Source organism: Gymnoscopelus microlampas (assembly GCF_963454915.1).
Source record: "Gymnoscopelus microlampas genome assembly, chromosome: 13".
Taxonomy (NCBI): Eukaryota; Metazoa; Chordata; class Actinopteri; order Myctophiformes; family Myctophidae; genus Gymnoscopelus; species Gymnoscopelus microlampas.
Genome location: NC_139950.1, coordinates 4,362,487 through 4,379,196, shown reverse-complemented (window position 1 = coordinate 4,379,196; position 16,710 = coordinate 4,362,487). Strand labels below are relative to the sequence as shown.

Here is a 16,710-nt window from a genome sequence, read left to right as displayed (position 1 = left end):
AAAACGCTAATAAGAAGCTGAGATTTGATGAAATTGAAAAACGGGCTTCACAGTTAAGTTCAGATGGTAATGGTCAATGGCTGTGTGCAAAATCAGAGCAATTGGTCCAGCCAGTGGGGAGAACCGGGTAGCTTCACCACCACCACTACAAACGCACAGAGGTTACTAGAATTATAGTAGGATATAGGATAGTAGGATAGTAGGATGTTCATGTAACATCCAAAGTAGCAGATCTACAGTGTTTTGGGATGGGATGAATTGAAACACAGCACACTGACACAGTGCTTTCCATTGCTGTATTTATGAATAAAATGTCCCATTAAACAATGCATGGTTATGAATGATTACACATAAATGATTACTTATTATGAAGGATTGCAATTGTCATGATTGCAACTCGTGAATTATCGCATAATTATAAACAATTGCAAATAGATAAGACCTTTAACATGTTCATGTCCATTTAGATCAGTAGTTCTCAACCTGTGGTCCGGGGGCCCACTGGTGGGCCGGGAGGATATAGTAAGCGGGCCTCCATATAATTGGCAAAACACTGAAGAAAAGAGAAAACAGATAGAGACACATCTTCTCTTCTAGGGGTCCCTGGCACAACATCTTTTCAGATGCATATCAAGTTGGGGTCCTTGACATGAAAACGTTTAAGAACCACGGGTTTAAAGACAGTGGTGGAAAAAGTACTAAAATGTTTTACCTAAGTAAAATTACCAATACTGCAATACTGTTGAAATACTTTGTTACAAGTAAAAGTCCAGAATTCAAAATGTACTTGACTAAAAGTACATAAATATTGGTATCAAAATGTACTTAAAGTACCAAAAGTAAAAGCACTCGTTATGCAGTCGTTAGTAACTTTCCACCACTGTTTAAAGGACTCATGTTGTGAAAAAGGTTTATCAAGTCATCAGAGTGCTTCTGTTGACATGGATTTAAAAGCTGATTGGACAGGCGTGTTATTTCCTCTTCTCTCCACCAGGGGTCAGCAGTGACTCGCTTCATCTCTGAAAACACAAACATCCAGTTAGAACACATGTGGAAAAACTCACTTATTAAAGACAAAATAATTCTACCTTCTGACAAGAAAAATAATCAAAACAGTTTAAAAGTACAACAGAAGTTTAATAAGGACTGTTCATGAACAGGGCAGAAGCTGCAAAGCAACTGTGCTCTCATACAGGATGCAAACTCTCTTGTACTTCGGTTGCTATGCTGTTGCTATGCGGGAAGAGGAAACAGGTATCAAACTGCCATCCTTAGCCTGCCGTACACAGCCAGTGGTGTAAAGTAACCAAGTACATTTACTCAAGTACTGTACTTGAGTACGATTTTGAGGTATTTGTACTTTACTGGAGTATTTCCAATTTTCAGTACTTTTACTTCTACACTACATCTCAGAGGCAAATACAATTAATCAAAACTTGAGTTACTAGTTACTTTGTAGATTTTGATTATTATTACAAAACATACATTAACCACTTCAGCCCTATATACATGATTTTGGCCATTTGACACAATGCGACATTTGAAAACGTTGAGCAATGGTACATCCTGCATAATGAGCACTTTCTAATGTTGGTACTTTAAGTACATTTTGATACAATACCTTTGTACTTTTACACAAGTACATTTTGAATTCTGGACTTTTACTTGAGTATTTCTACAGTGCAGTATTGATACTTTTACTTAAGTAAAACATTTGGGTACTTGTTCCAGCACTGTACACAACAATACCAGGATGAGGTTTGACGCCTCAGCCCTTGATTTAGGTCAGCAGACAGCAGAACTAACACATTTTCTTCAGGAGTTCAGGAGAAGTTGTCTCAGTAAAAATTACAGAATTGTTAATACTGTAGGCTCTATGCACAGCAGCCATATTGGGAATGAATTGGGCCCCTGCCTCACTTCCTTCACAGGTGTTACCAATAATACTAATTAAGGCTCCGTTCCATTTAGTGTAGCACAGTGGTTGTCTTATTTTCAAGGACCCCCATAACTCTGAGAGTGTACAAATGGAACCAAATGGACCCTCATGGGTCCATTTGGTTCCATTTGTACACTCTCAGAGTTACACACGACACACCCACCATAAGGGGCCATTTGGGAACCAAAATGGTGAGCCATTTCTAGTGAGCCAACATGCACGATATCAGCTCCCTGACCAGAATGGAACAGAGCCTTCATTAGTATCATTGGTAACACCTGTGAAGGAAGTAAGAAGAGGCCCAATTTCTTTCCAATATGGCTGTTGTGCATAGAGCCTATTCACATGTACGCATTAACAATAGACACAGTCCACAAAATGACAGCTTCAAGTGCCTAAAAAGATTTTTCTACAAGATTTGATTACATTCTGACAGCTTATGACATCAGCATACTGATAATATTACACGTGTTCATTCCCAGTATGGATGTGACACCGTTCCCACACCATGCATAAGGATGAGGAAAAACATAACAATGGGAATAGAATCACGTAACTACAAGAGTACTTGAGATCAGATATCTTTTTACTCTACAAACCCTGCATTGTTCTGTGAAAATACAATGAACCTCTAAGAATTAGACTGTACTAAAGTCTATACTAACCATAGACTGTCCTAAAGTCTATACTAACCATTAGCCTGTCCTAAAGTCTATCCTAACCACACAAGTCTTCTGTGTGTCAGTTAATTTGATGTCTGGTGGAGTCTTCTATTGACTCATGATGACACGGTCATCCAATTATTGGCTTAGGAATGTGACAAAAACAAAACAAATCTCCATTAATTCAAGGCTTCATGGGGTGTGTAATTGATAGAAAATAAGCATTTTTTTTGGGGTGAACTACTCCTTTAAGCAAGACTTTTTAAGCATGTCCGAAATCATGTCCGAAGAATTCAAGAGAATGCATGACCTACAATTCAAGAGTTGTAGGCCAATAATGTGAAGCGACCTGTTATAGCACCGATTTTTGAAAGATTTGGGTTGGTGGTTCTAGCTTGGCCTAGTGGTGATGTACTGTACCTGCAAAAGTTTCACAGCAGTTCGGATGCTGCGTTCATGATTTGTGGCATGAAAGATGATATGTCTGACAGACTCACAGACAAGTGGCCTATTTGAGGGGTTGAACCATGATGGATTCTTATTTTGAGTGTATGACCTATGGTTCATTAGACTCGAATGATTAACCCATTAAGACTTGGAACTGTGTCATTTTTAGATTTGAGCTAAAAAGCATTTTACACTTTGGGCTATTCAAAAATAGCAGATACAAGCGCGGCACCGAGTGCCGCGCTATGAGCTTGTAGATCTGCTATTTTTGAAAAATCGTGAAAATGTGTGAAAATCTTTGAATATATATATTTTTAAAGCGAACATTTTTAACTCAAATCTTTGCTTCTGGGGGTCCCTGGAACAACATATTTTGATAGGGGTCCGCGGCCAAATACATATAATTTTGGGGGTTCTGGCATGAAAAAGATAGAATCATACATTTTCAGAAAACTATTGAGATTTAGGAGACATGTAGAATCGGCTTCAGGTCTCAAAGGGTTAAAGTGAAACAGCAAAAAACCCTTTGTACAGAGAGGAGATGGACACACAGACAAAGAAACGGAGTCTCTCTCAGCAATGAATCAAAACGGACTTCATGTGACCAGCCTGTTTTGTTGCTATCGCCCGTTGAATAAGGCCCGTTCTCACCAAAAAAAGAAGAAATCCGAGATGTGTTTTTTCTACAAATCCTAATATAGAAGTGGACGGAAGTGACGTTTTTTGGGATGACGTCACATCCGTCCATTCCTTCTCTCAGAGTCAAGGGATCATTTCCTAAGTTGTCTTAGAGCAACAAAAAACATAACATAACTAGAAAAAGTGCTCCTCGGAGCACAAGTCTCCGCCAGCAGACTTGTGTTGGGAATGTTGAGAATGTTCTAATTCTTATGTTCTAATTCCTACAAAAAATAGAACATGTTACTGTGTCATAGTAACATGACACAAGTGTCCTATCCGTCTGTATAACTGTCCTATCCGTCCTGTCTGTATAAGTGTCCTATCCGTCCTGTCTGTATAAGTGTCCTATCCGTCCTGTCTGTATAAGTGTCCTATCCGTCCTGTCTATGTAAGTGTCCTATCCGTCCTGTCTGTGTAAGTGTCCTATCCAATTGTTACAGTATCCGCCATTTCTCAGCCATTTCATGATTATTCCTGTCTTACCTCACTTTGAAAGAGGCACAGACTCTTTCAAAGTGACACATGTATTTATAGGCCGCTATACATCACTAGCCAATCAGATCACACTATTTCACCGTATTGTCACGTGTCACGTGAGGCTTGACCAATGTTAGTCCCAGTTTCAGAAAGTGAAAACAAACTCTCCTGGCGGAGACAACAAGACCAGGAGACCTGGTTCTGCCAGACCCGGCTGATGCCCATGTGCCTATGCCCATGTATGGACGAAAGGGGGACAGACTTTTATAAGCCGGACTTCACATGACGTGTCAGCCTGTGTATGCCCATATATGGACGAAAGGGGGACAGACTTTTATGGCTGGGGCCTAAGGACAAAGGGGGCATGCCCATGTATGGAGAAAACAGGTACAAAACATGCCCATGTATGGACGAAAGGGGGACAGACTTTTATGGCTGGGGCCTAAGGACAAAGGGGGCATGCCCATGTATGGAGAAAACAGGTACAAAGCCTCATGTAAGCCAGACCCCTTGGGTCTGGCAAACATACGTCCTTGGCAGGCAATGTGTTAAGGTTCAGGTGCGGTAGAGCAACATCCTCTCTGCACAGACCTGCCCCACCAGACCTCCGTACCACCGCACCGCCGCCTCATCACTGGAGCCCTCCTCGCGCTTGCGTCTGTAGGCGGCGTAGGACATGACTGTCTTCTTATACAGCACCAGAGCCTTGTCCACATCGCTGAGCACCCGGGCATCCCCCGCATCAGGGTCCTGGTTGAAGCGAGAGTAAAGGGAGTTATCCAGACGGGGTACGCAGCGCTCTATGGGCGTCCAGACGAAGGTCTCCGGACACAGGAGGTCTGAGGGGAGGTACTGACCCTTGTAACACATTTTGGGACAGGAGCGGATGTAGAAGCCCAGATAGTAGTAGCACAACCTGGGAGACTGTCTGTGCAGCTGCCTGGTGAAGGCGATCTCCCTGAGAGCAGAGTAGGAGCCCAGAGACAATGTGGTGAACTCTGGGTGGTAGTAGAGGTAGACGGACGTCACACAGGTGGGCAGGATGTCGATCACCCCCACCGCGACCATACGCCCGTCCAGCCAGTACTGCTGGTGGAAGGAGCCGTAGCCCGCATCCGGCCCGCCAGGAGGCCACTCCGCCTCCAGCGGAGAGTCGCAGAGGAACCTCTGGAACTGGCTCTCGGAGGGCTTGTCTGGAGGGTCCTTGTGAACGGCCATCTGGTACAGTTTGTACACCTGGTAGGAAGCGTCGAAAGAGGCTTTGAACTGTGCGCTCGGGGGGCTGGAGCGCACCAGCCTCACCTCAAGGCGATGAAGAGGGCTTTCGGGCGGCGGAGCTTCGGTGATGAAATCCTCCAGGATTGTGCTCTGGCTGTGTGGGCCAGGGGGGGTGATGGGGGCAGCAGAGACCCCCTGCGTCATCTGCTGCTTTAGAAGACGACGCTCCTTCCCCAACTCCTTGGCCTTCCGACACAGAGGCCGGCTAGGATCTGCTCCTATTCCTGGTTTAGGGTTCGAGGCGGGTGGTCTCCCATCCGGAGAAGACACTGGATAATTTCTGGATGCTTCTGAGACTGATAGATCAGAGTCCCCCACCTCAGTCTGAACGTCGGTGAAAACGGGTCCCTCTACTTTCTCCTGTGGGCTGGTTTCACCACAGCCAGCGTCCGTGGGGCGCCCCAGTTCCGTTGGCGTTAATTCCCCTTTAGACAGAAATCTACTCATTCTTTTCAGGATCTTCTTGTGAGAGTTGGACGGCTGAAAGTCCAAGGCATGACACCTGATGGTGTACTGTGGACAGCATGTCTTGTTCAGTGTAGGCTTGTAGATGTACCTTCCACTTCTTCTCCAGCCTCGGTCTATGAGGTCCTGGTAGTCTTGTACCGTCATGGTGTGGGACCACATTCCCTGAGAGAAGCTTCCCTTTTCGTTCTTACAATAACCACAACGGCTCTCATCTTCACCAAAATACTCGACAAGTGTACGTGATTGTTTCCTGCCTTCAATGGTTGCAATGGTAACCTAAATAATTTTTATAAACGTGTGTTTGTGTCTATTCAGGAGGAGGATGTGAACGGGGATATGTTTTGGAGGAGTCTACAGATACTCACCTTCAATTCTTCAGCACCGGGAGACTTCCTTATGAGATGGGTGACATAGACACAGACAGATCTGGTTATCGGTAGATAGAGATAGTTATTGGTAGATAGAGCTAGTTATTGGTTGATAGAGATAGTTATTGGTAGATAGAGTCAAGCATTAAGTATCTAACACTCACCCAGAGTCAGTTCAGAACATTTTGTCTGAAGCAAATCTATTTTATATCAGTCTAACTTATGACATCAGATCATGTAAAACACGCCGTGATCAACTTTGGCTTAATGCATGAAAGTCACATTTGGTCCCTCCTCTTGATTAAAAAAATGGACACGATGTCATGAAATGCAGGATGATGTCATGATATTGGGGTTGGGTTTACGGTTAGCGACCTTCAGCATTTAATGTAATAGTTCATCAGGTTCCACATACTGCATTAGAAGTAATAACATGTGCGTTTCACTCTTAATTGGGATTAAAAATGATGACATATTAAGCACAACAGTGACAACATAACTCTTATGTCTAATCTAGTGAAACCAAAAATCTGCCTAAATCAGGTAATCTAAACTAGTCTAAACCAGTAGGTAGTCTAAGGACCCCTAAGTTGATATGTATTAATTGTATTTTGCCCCATAAAAAATAATTGGTCAAATGTTTCACATAATGACAAATGACTATTTGTGTATGTAGAGTTAAAGTGGTTAAACTGGTTTTGATGTCATATTAACACATTTTACTGCGGAATCCCTGGGACCACCTCAAGGACCCCTGGGGTGTCCCCGGACCCCACTTTGAGAACCACTGGTCTAAAATAATGTAAACCAGTAATGTAAACCAGTAATGTAAACCAACGTAAACCAGTAATGTAAACCAACGTAAACCGGTAATGTAAACCAATGTAAACCAGTAATGTAAACCAACGTAAACCAGTAATGTAAACCAACGTAAACCAGTAATGTAAACCAATGTAAACCAGTGTAAACCAGTAATGTAAACCAACGTAAACCAGTAATGTAAACCAATGTAAACCAGTGTAAACCAGTAATGTAAACCAATGTAAACCAGTAATGTAAACCAATGTAAACCAGTAATGTAAACCAATTTAAACCAGTAATGTAAACCAACGTAAACCAGTAATGTAAACCAATGTAAACCAGTAATGTAAACCAGCTCCAATTAGTCTGTTTTTGCATACATAGCAGGCATTTCTCCATCAATGGTTCTCAAAGTGACCCTTACAAGTCTGTAACTCTGAGAGTATACAGAGGTTCATTTGGTTCCATGTGTATACTGTCAGAGTTAAGGGGAGACCTTGGAATGTAAAAAAACTTCAGAAGTCATTGCTCCATGTGACCTGTGACCCCTGTCTGTGTCACTGACCTTGTTCCTGTCTCTTGTAGTAGATGAATCCAGACAGAGTGAAGAGCAGCCCCACAACCACACCTGATGCTCCCATGAGGATCTGGTTCCTCTCTGACTCCAGCAGGGAAGGATCTGACAATATAACAAGTAAACCAGTGGTGGAAAAAGTACTCAATGTTTTTACTTAAGTAAAAGTATCAATACTGCAGTGTAGAAATACCCTGTTAGGGCGCGCTCCCACCGCACTTTTATTTTACTTCTGGGGCAGAATCTGCCAATGCTTTGTCAATGTAAATGCGTGGATTCACACAAGAGCGGATCTTTCCGCCTGTCGCGCAGACCGTGCGTTTATTCGCTCTACAGGACCTGTCCATTTGAAGCAGAAAACTGCTGGAGGCAGGAGCTGATTTTCCCCCTCTGTCCAATCGGGTGAGTCGAAGGCGGACCGTCCCAAGACTCAGGAAGCAACATGATGCTCAAGGCAGAAGGCGGTGCGGGCTACGGGGAGGGTCCTGAAAGTGAGTGACATGCGCGTCACTCCCGTTTTTTAGAATCCGCTGGCTGCAAAAAACTGTGGCCGCGCACAACCTGAGTTTAACGCTAGCCGACCATGTTTTGGTGGGAGCGCGCCCTTACAAGTAAAAGTAAGGTATTCAAAATTTACTGGAGTAAAAGTACTAAAGTATTGGTATCAAAATGTACTTAAAGTACCAAAATTAAAAGTGCTCATTGGGCAGACTGTCCCATTCACAAGTTCAAAATGCATTTTGAAAATAGCAGATCTACAATGTGTCGCATCACGACACATCGTGAGCACATTGTGAGCTTGTAGATCGGCAATTTTCAAATGGCCGAAATGTATATAGGGCTGAAGTGGTTAATGTATGTTTTGTGATAATCTAAATCTGCAAAGTAACTAGTAACTAAAGCTGTCAAATAATTGTAGTGGAGTAAAAGTACCATATTTGCCTATGAGAACATTTCAGAAAATTGGAAATACTTAAGTAAAGTAAAAAAAAAATACCTACAAATTGTACTTAAGTACAGTGCTTGAGTAAATGTACTGTACTTAGTTACTTTACACCACTGATAACAACCAAACACAATGATACGTTACAAGTGGTTCTCAAACTGTGAGTGTTTCAACATATGCAGGGTATCTGCACATTTCTAAAGTGATAATTTAAGGACAACAAAGAAAAAATAAGACCATTACTGTGTCAGAAAGTAATCAGCACACTATTTACAACCAATGGTCAAATGTGACCTAAGAAAGCGTTGTGAGCTTGTAGATCGGCTAGTTTCACAATCTGTGGAACTGAGTCAAACTAAATGTAATGCCTCAAGTCCTACAATTCCAAGTGCTTGTCAGGGTGGGGGGTCCCCAGTTCAAATATGATTATTTTGGGGGGTTGTGGCCTTAATTGTTTGAGAACCATGGAACCATGATAATATATTATATTATATTATATTATATTATATTATATTATATTATATTATATTATATTATTATATTATATTATATTATTATATTATATTATATTATATTATGTTATATTATATTATAATGCTATATGGTATTATATTATAGCATATATTGTATATGTTATATTATATACATGTATGATGACATGTTATATGATATATGGTATATAGTTGCTTGTTTAAAATACATTTTACAACATTTTAGTTGAGAATTACTGTCATACAGTAGAGTGACATACCCCAGTCCACCACTAGAGGCTCTTTCAGGTTGGAGTGTTCCTGCATTCTCTCCTGATCAGAGGTCAGTCTCTCATAGGGCTCCACTGGAATAAGAAGAACATTATGAATGCATTGTTATATTATCAGAAACCTCTCATCTCCATATTTTAATTTGTAAATGACTTGATCATACTACAGCGTCACACAACGACGTCAAAAGTAGCAGGTCTATAAGCTCAAAACGTGGCGCAAAGTGACACGTTTTGGAACCCCTGCATCAGAGTAAGACACAACAGGGTGACATACCCCAGTCCACCACTAGAGGCTTTTTGAGGCTGGGGTGTTGCACCATGCAGGAGAGCTTCTCTCCAGATCTGAAACACACACACACACACACACACACACACACACACACACACACACACACACACACACACACACACACACACACACACACACACACACACAATACATTAGCAGTGTCTGTTATAATATAGTTTCAATGAGTTTCAATGCACTCGTCACATTATTGGTTTAGAGGTTTGGGTGGAATTATGTTCGTATAAGCTCCCTCAGTAGTATTGCAGTTTTCTAGAAAGGGAATAAGGAAGAAAGAAAGAAAGAAAGAAAGAAAGAAAGAAAGAAAGAAAGAAAGAAAGAAAGAAAGAAAGAAAGAAAGAAAGAAAGAACACAGGCCAGACATTAATATGTGCCTGATAGAGAGTGCAATATAAACATAAACACGTAGCTCACATATTAGTCTCAAAGTGAAAGACTCTTACGCCAGTGTGACTGTGATTTTTTTTGCCTCCGGCCGCGCGAGGTCCCAAATACTAACCGATGAGCAATATGAACTTTTGCCACAAAGTCTTTATATTCCATAATGTCCCATGACCCACGTCCGTGTTATTTACATTTTCACGATGCACGTTAGTCAAGTGGAGCTGTGTTCCGTGAGCAGAAAGCTGTCAAGTGGCCTCCAGAAAAGAAATCTGGTTTCCTTTCAAAACGATATGCATTTCAGAATAAGAGTTTTTTAAAAACTCTATCCTTGTAATGTTACAATTCAACACACGTTTTATTTTGAAATCATACTACTGGAAGTAGAAGTACCCAGGTAGCCCAGTTGAAACTACTTAACTTCACGCGAAAACAGCAGTTTATGCGGAACGGGGGGAGAAAAAAAAAATAAGTCAGACAAACAGTGCGGGGAAATCACGGATCTGTGAGAGTGTCCCGTCGTACACACAAATTAATGAATGGTTGTGACGCCCTGTATGTTAATCTGACGTTAGTAGATTATGTTTTATTCTTGAACATGGCCATATGGGTCTGTGGCAGGTTATTTAATATCATATGGGATTTCCACAGCTGCCTTTGACTTTTTCTTAACGGAACGGCGTTCCGGCAACGAATCTTTTACCGGAACGCCGTTCCGGACTGTGCCGGCCCACTTTCACCCCTGCTGGTAGTACCATGTATACAGTCAGTGGGTGTCTATGTGTATTTCTATGTATAGGTGTGTACCTGGGTGTGTACTCCAGGTAGGAGTGGAGCTGGTAGTACCAGTAGAGGTGTGTATTTCTATGTATAGGTGTCTAGTAGGTCTGTACCTGGGTGTGTACACCAGGTAGGAGTGGAGCTGGTAGTACCAGTAGAGGTGTGTATTTCTATGTATAGGTGTCTAGTAGGTGTGTACCTGGGTGTGTACACCAGGTAGGAGTGGAGCTGGTAGTACCAGTCACCATCTGCCAGCACATCAGTGGAAGAGACAGTAGAGGTGGTGGGTTCTCCGTCTCTCAGCCAGGTGATGATGATCCCTTTAGGATAGAAGTCATAGACGCTGCACTTCAGCATGGACGCATGTCTGCCAACAGGGGGCCTCACTGGGCTCAGTCTCACATTAGGCTCAGCTGGAAGAACAAGAACATTTTATTATCATCATCATCATCATCATCATCATCATCAGTAGTAGTAAGAGTAAGAGTAGGAGTAGGAGTAGGAGTAGTAGATACCATTAATATGTAAGTGTCATTATCTATAGTTTCAGTTAAATATAAATGAATGTTGTTGTTTGACCAGCAGATGAAGCCAGAGGATAGTGAAATATTTTACAAACACTGATTTCTACCATAATTCCACAGTTTGTTTACAGTGTAGAATATATTTGTATCTGATGTGATCTAAACATTATATTAAATTATTACAATATAATTCAAACTGATGTTCACACAGTTTCATAAAAAGAGGCATTCATTATGTGTTATACATTTCCCCACAGGGATCATTAGGTTGATCTTATTATTTGCACTTAACAAAACAGTTATGTGCTTTACATAAACAAAAAAATGGAACAAAGAAGAACACACTTCCCACATAATCCTGTAAAACAGAACTAAAGACAAAGAGTAAAATATAAAAGCAGGTAGTGAAAGCAAGTCTAGAGTTGTTTTTTAACCATTTAAATCCTATATACTTCAGGGTTAGGGTGATATACTGGAAAGAGCAGATGTACAAGCTCACAACATGTCACTTGGTGATGCGTTGAGCTTGTAGTTCTGCCATTTTCTGTATTAAAAATAATAATCATTATAATGTTTGCCTATAATGACATGCCCAAAAAAAAAGTCGCCCTTCCAATTAATAAAAAATAAGAAAATGACATGTAATCAAACATATACTTTAAATAATAATAATTATATATATATATATATATATATATATATATATATATATATATATATATATATATATATATATATATATATATATATATATATATATATATATATATATATATATATATAATTAATGTGATGTTACCACCATGTGAACCATGGAACATTCTATCAGATATTATGTACTGTAGCTGTGCCTCATGGCAACCAGTGACTCGGATAAAACACACAGAAACATCACACTTATTAATGAAGCATCAATCAATCAATCAATCAATCAATCAATCAATCAATCAATCAAACCTGTCTTATCCAGAACATTGGGGTAGTCTATTTCAGCATTGGGTTTGCAGTATGCCTCTCGCTGTGCTCTCATCACAGCCAGCTCTGTAGGGTCCTTATTCAACCGCTCTGCGTTCTTCACACCAAACTCAGTGTAGCCAACAAACTGGTCCACCCTGCTGTCCCACCTCAAAATCTCCACTCTGTTGAAAGTGGACGAAGAAATGTACTGAATGTCCTGCAGCTCAGTGGAGTTGAACACACACTGGTGAACCTCAAAGAAGAGATATCCATCTGGAAACAGAAACATTCAACGTCATCAGTCTTACATACTATCTCTATAGTCTATAATGTAACAAATTGAATTGATTTTTAGGCCAAGGACCCCTTAGCTGGGAGAGAGATGAAGCAGGGACAATTGTGTTTCAGATTCAACTTTTTCATAGATTCCATAGATATCTTCATAGACTTATTTGACAGCACTATCAGTGTTGTGTCAATTCATGTTTTTACACAATGATACAAAATATCAATATGTTGGATTCATGTTAATGTGTATTTTCGAGACATTTAACCACTTCAACTATTAGTATAGTAAACTTGACCTTTCTCTCTATACTTGGTCTGCCCTTTTTTCCCTCTACATCAAACCTCTTTGCCAAAAATAGCCGATCGCGAGGAGTTGTGAGCTTTTAGAGCGGCTATGTTTGTCTAATATTCCCCCCAGAATATGACTGCTGCGTTTCAAGTGGTTAATATTATGGCCCGGTCGGCTGGCGTAGCCATCTGGGCACCTTTGCTGTGTGTCACTCCCCATCTCTCTCTCTCTCTCTCCTCATTTCCTGTCAGTCTACTGTACATATCAATAAAGGCAAAAATATATAACTGATTAATGAATTAAATGAGAGTTTACCTGCTCCATGGAGACAGATGAAACACAGTGAAACACAGAGCCAGAGTTTAGCTGAAGCCATGTTGATGAGATGACGTTCTGATGTGGAACTGAAAACACGGACTCACTTTTTCACTCCAACAGTCTGTACTCTACTACAACCAATGAAAAAACATATTTCACTCTCATCACTTGTTGCCAAGCAGGCATCAAACCAAATAATCTACAACTGCTAACAGCTTGTTTTAATGTTGACTAAATGTGTCTATAATAGGACAGGACTGGGGAACCTTTTGGAACATGAGATCATCTTCATCCATTTACATGACTGGACACCTCATATGTCCAAAACAGTTACTCTTCAGGATTTAAATACAAAAGTAGCAAAAGTATCAGATCTTCAAGTTTGAAACGAGTCGCTTCACGCCGCGTTTCGAGGTTGTGGATCTGCTACTTTTGACCCTTTTGTGTGACGCTGTAGTATGATCAAGTTAGGGTGACCACCTTAAACCGGTCAATTGAGGGACAGATGAACCCGTTTCGCGGGCGAGCGCGTGCATGAGGACCTCCCGCGTGTGAATTTCTTTTGCGGTTCTGGGCGGATTGGGTTCGTTTTTTTCCAGTTTTTGGTTTCTTTATTCCGGTTTTAGGGTTAGGATTAGGGTTAGGTTAGGGTTATGTTAGGGTTATGTTATTTAATTCTTATTTTTGCCTGATTTTACCGATTTATTATTAAAAAAAAAGAAAATCTCTTTGTTTTCTTTTTTTTTCATTTCTTGTCCACCTTTGGAGTTACATCATGGCAAGGAAACTACTCAACCCAAACCTCTACCAAAGTGGTCTTGCCCTTTAAGACACACCTTTTTAGCATTGCCTTTACCTAGGTTTTAGCATTACTCCTTTTTTATTGTCTCCGCCAGGCCGAAAGGCATGGCGAGAGAGTATGTTTTGCCCCCTGTCCGTCCGTACGTCCGTACGTCCGTCCGTGTGTGTGTGTGTGTGTGTGTGTGTGTGTGTGTGTGTGTGTGTGTGTGTGTGTGTGTGTGTGTGTGTGTGTGTGTGTGTGTGTGTGTGTGTGTGTGTGTGTGTGTGTGTGTCCTGTCTGTCCGTTACCAGCTGATCTCCGGCACCGTTGGCCCGAAAAACTGCGAAACTGTGCACACCCACTCCCTGGATGCCAATTCAGAACCTCTGCCCAACGTTTTTCTCATGGGCCTGTCATAGCGCCACCAGGAGGCCGATTTGTGCAAACCCCAGTTTTTTTTCCATTACTCCTACAGCTTTTATCCAAACGTCATGCAAATCGGTACACAGTATCTCTATAGTCATGTGATCGACCCAGAACTGTCCCATTTTTCATATTCCATCCTCATTGGCTAAGGTTGGCTTCCAAAGTTTGCAGGATTGGTCCGTTTTGAACAAACTGCCTCAAATCATGAACGCAGCTTGCTATTTCCATAAAATTGCACACGCACATTCCCACTAGACCGAGGAAGAAATGCCACTTGAAAAAATTTAAATCAGCCTCATGGTGGCGCTATAACAGGCCAATTTGTATTTTTAACTATAACTGCACCGATCTGCGTGAAACTTTGCACGCACACTCCCTAGAGGCCAAGGAAAAACATCTGCACTGCATTTTTCACATCTGCTTTTTACAGCGCCACCAGGAGGCCCACTTATGTAAAATACATTTTTGGAGATTATTCCTTCAGATTCTGTCCAAAAAAACACGCAAATTGGTACACAGTATCTCCATAGTCATGTGATTCTGTGGATCTGTCCGATATTTCATATTCCATCCTATTTGGCTTACAGTGGCTTCCAAAGTTTGCAGGATTGGTCAGTTTTGAACAAAATGCCTCAAAACATGAACGCAGTGTGCGATTTGACTAGGCCGAGGAAGAAATGCCCCCTTTTCACATTCACATTGGCCTGTTATAGCACCACCAGCAGGTCTAATTTAGCAAAACACATTTTTGGAACAAAATGCCTCAAATCATGAATGCAGTGTCCGATTGCCGCAAAAGGCCTAAGAAGAAATGCCATCCTTTTCACATTGGCCTATTATAGCGCCACCAGGAGGCCACAATAACCTGCCTGACCTGGCGGAGACTTTTATTTTCCCCATTGTATGTTTTTTTAAATGTTTTTTTATTTTTTATTTTTTTTGTTTCTGTGAAGCGCATTGGGTTGCGCTTGCTGTATGAAATGTGCTAAATATAAATACAATTTGATTGATTGATTGATTGATTGATTGATTTGGTTCAATTTGTACACTGTCAGAGTTACACACCAATAAGGGGTCCATTTGGAACACCCTCAAGGTACCATCAGACTTTGACCACACTTTGAGACCCACTGGTGTGGTAGAGTGTTTCCAGTGAGCCAACATGCACAATATCAGCACCCTGACTCTGTTTGACCAGAATGGAACAGAGCCTTCCCTTCATTAGTATCATTGGTAACACCTGTGAAGGAAGTAAGGAAGAGGCCCAAGTTCATCCAGGTCATGAGATGAACATTAGGCAAGAATAGGTAAATATTCAGTGAAAATATCCAATCTACAAACTTTGCGATTTGACGTACAACATATTGTAGTATAGGGTTCAAGAAGTTACAGGAGTATGAAAGCCTAGGATGATTTTGTAGTTAGTTTTCCAGTTCAGGTTTAAAAACCTAGAGCAAAATTAAAACATGTGTCGTGGAAATCTGTGGCACAACCTCGGGAACAAAGACTCAGAGCAAGGAAACACGAAACATTGTCTTAAAACATGTATGAGTTGTATTGTTGCAACAAGAGAAAGACATATACAATACATATGCAATGCAATGGAACATCCTGTCTGTCCTAGTGCATGTCAGTTCTGACCACATCTCATATACTGAGCCCACCAAAGGCTTCTCACATGGCCATAAACCATATCAGGGTTTCCGCTAGGCCTTTTTTGGGCCGGCCACCATGGCCGACAGGATTATATTTTACAGGCCAAAGAAAAAATGTATCGGCCATATATTATAATTAGCGTCACATGCGTGTTTGCACTGCATACATGCACCCAACTGATCATTACACCTTGTTACGTTAGAGCTGCGCTTCTTTCCACTTTATCACAGATGCAGTCTGTTCCTGTTTTTATAGATAACTAAATTATATGATCTACTCTATCATGCAGAGATGTCGCTTGCCAAAAATGAAATTAATAAAATGTGAATGAGTGAAATGTGAACAGTCGCCTCGGGGAAAATCTGGCGGTATTCGCCTGGTATTCCTAAACATATCAGTAAACTATGCCTAATTCCTAATCTTAACCTCAGTAAAACTATGCCTAATCCTAAACCTATTTCTACCCTTATCCTCAGTAAAACAAGTATAAGAATACAAGAAACGCTGGTCCGCCTGAAAGATGGGGCCTAGGGTGTTTTGGGGCGAGTCCTCCGGTTACCCTGCGCCAGAGCCTTTCCCTGCGCGACTCCGTCGCACAG

At 41.2% G+C, this 16,710-nt stretch overlaps 2 protein-coding genes across 4 annotated transcripts; both read right to left on the bottom strand.

The window, feature by feature from the left end:
- Window positions 1-295: 295 nt before the first annotated feature.
- LOC311058253 (H-2 class II histocompatibility antigen, E-S beta chain-like) lies at window positions 296-13,334 on the bottom strand. Of its 3 annotated transcripts, none has more exons than XM_084075633.1 (8): window positions 13,246-13,334; window positions 12,354-12,626; window positions 11,072-11,285; window positions 9,679-9,746; window positions 9,393-9,476; window positions 7,687-7,800; window positions 6,318-6,378; window positions 296-1,019 (listed from the first exon to the last, which is right to left on the bottom strand). In XM_084075633.1, exons 1-7 carry the CDS (start codon window positions 13,304-13,306, stop codon window positions 6,347-6,349), a joined length of 846 nt encoding a protein of 281 aa, XP_083931759.1. In that variant the 5' UTR covers window positions 13,307-13,334; the 3' UTR covers window positions 296-1,019; window positions 6,318-6,346. The 3 variants fall into 3 exon arrangements, with proteins under 3 accessions (XP_083931759.1, XP_083931760.1, XP_083931761.1); XM_084075634.1 differs by having other exon boundaries at window positions 6,318-6,345; XM_084075635.1 differs by having other exon boundaries at window positions 6,318-6,341.
- On the bottom strand, window positions 4,407-6,301 carry LOC311058249 (arginyl-tRNA--protein transferase 1-like). Its single transcript, XM_084075621.1, has one exon. It carries the CDS (start codon window positions 6,109-6,111, stop codon window positions 4,762-4,764), a length of 1,350 nt encoding a protein of 449 aa, XP_083931747.1. The 5' UTR covers window positions 6,112-6,301; the 3' UTR covers window positions 4,407-4,761.
- Window positions 13,335-16,710: the final 3,376 nt, after the last annotated feature.

Bases quoted from the DNA above. Each gene is read 5' to 3' on its own strand.
- LOC311058249 (XM_084075621.1), bottom strand. From the start codon at position 6,111: ATGTGGTCCCACACCATGACGGTACAAGACTACCAGGACCTCATAGAC.
- LOC311058253 (XM_084075633.1), bottom strand. From the start codon at position 13,306: ATGGCTTCAGCTAAACTCTGGCTCTGTGTTTCACTGTGTTTCATCTGT. The intron at 12,627-13,245 runs GTAAACTCTCAT...TTCTGTTTCCAG, and splicing joins CATCTGTCTCCATGGAGCAG to ATGGATATCTCTTCTTTGAG. The intron at 9,747-11,071 runs GTACACACCTAC...TGTGTGTTTCAG, and splicing joins TACCTGGTGTACACACCCAG to ATCTGGAGAGAAGCTCTCCT.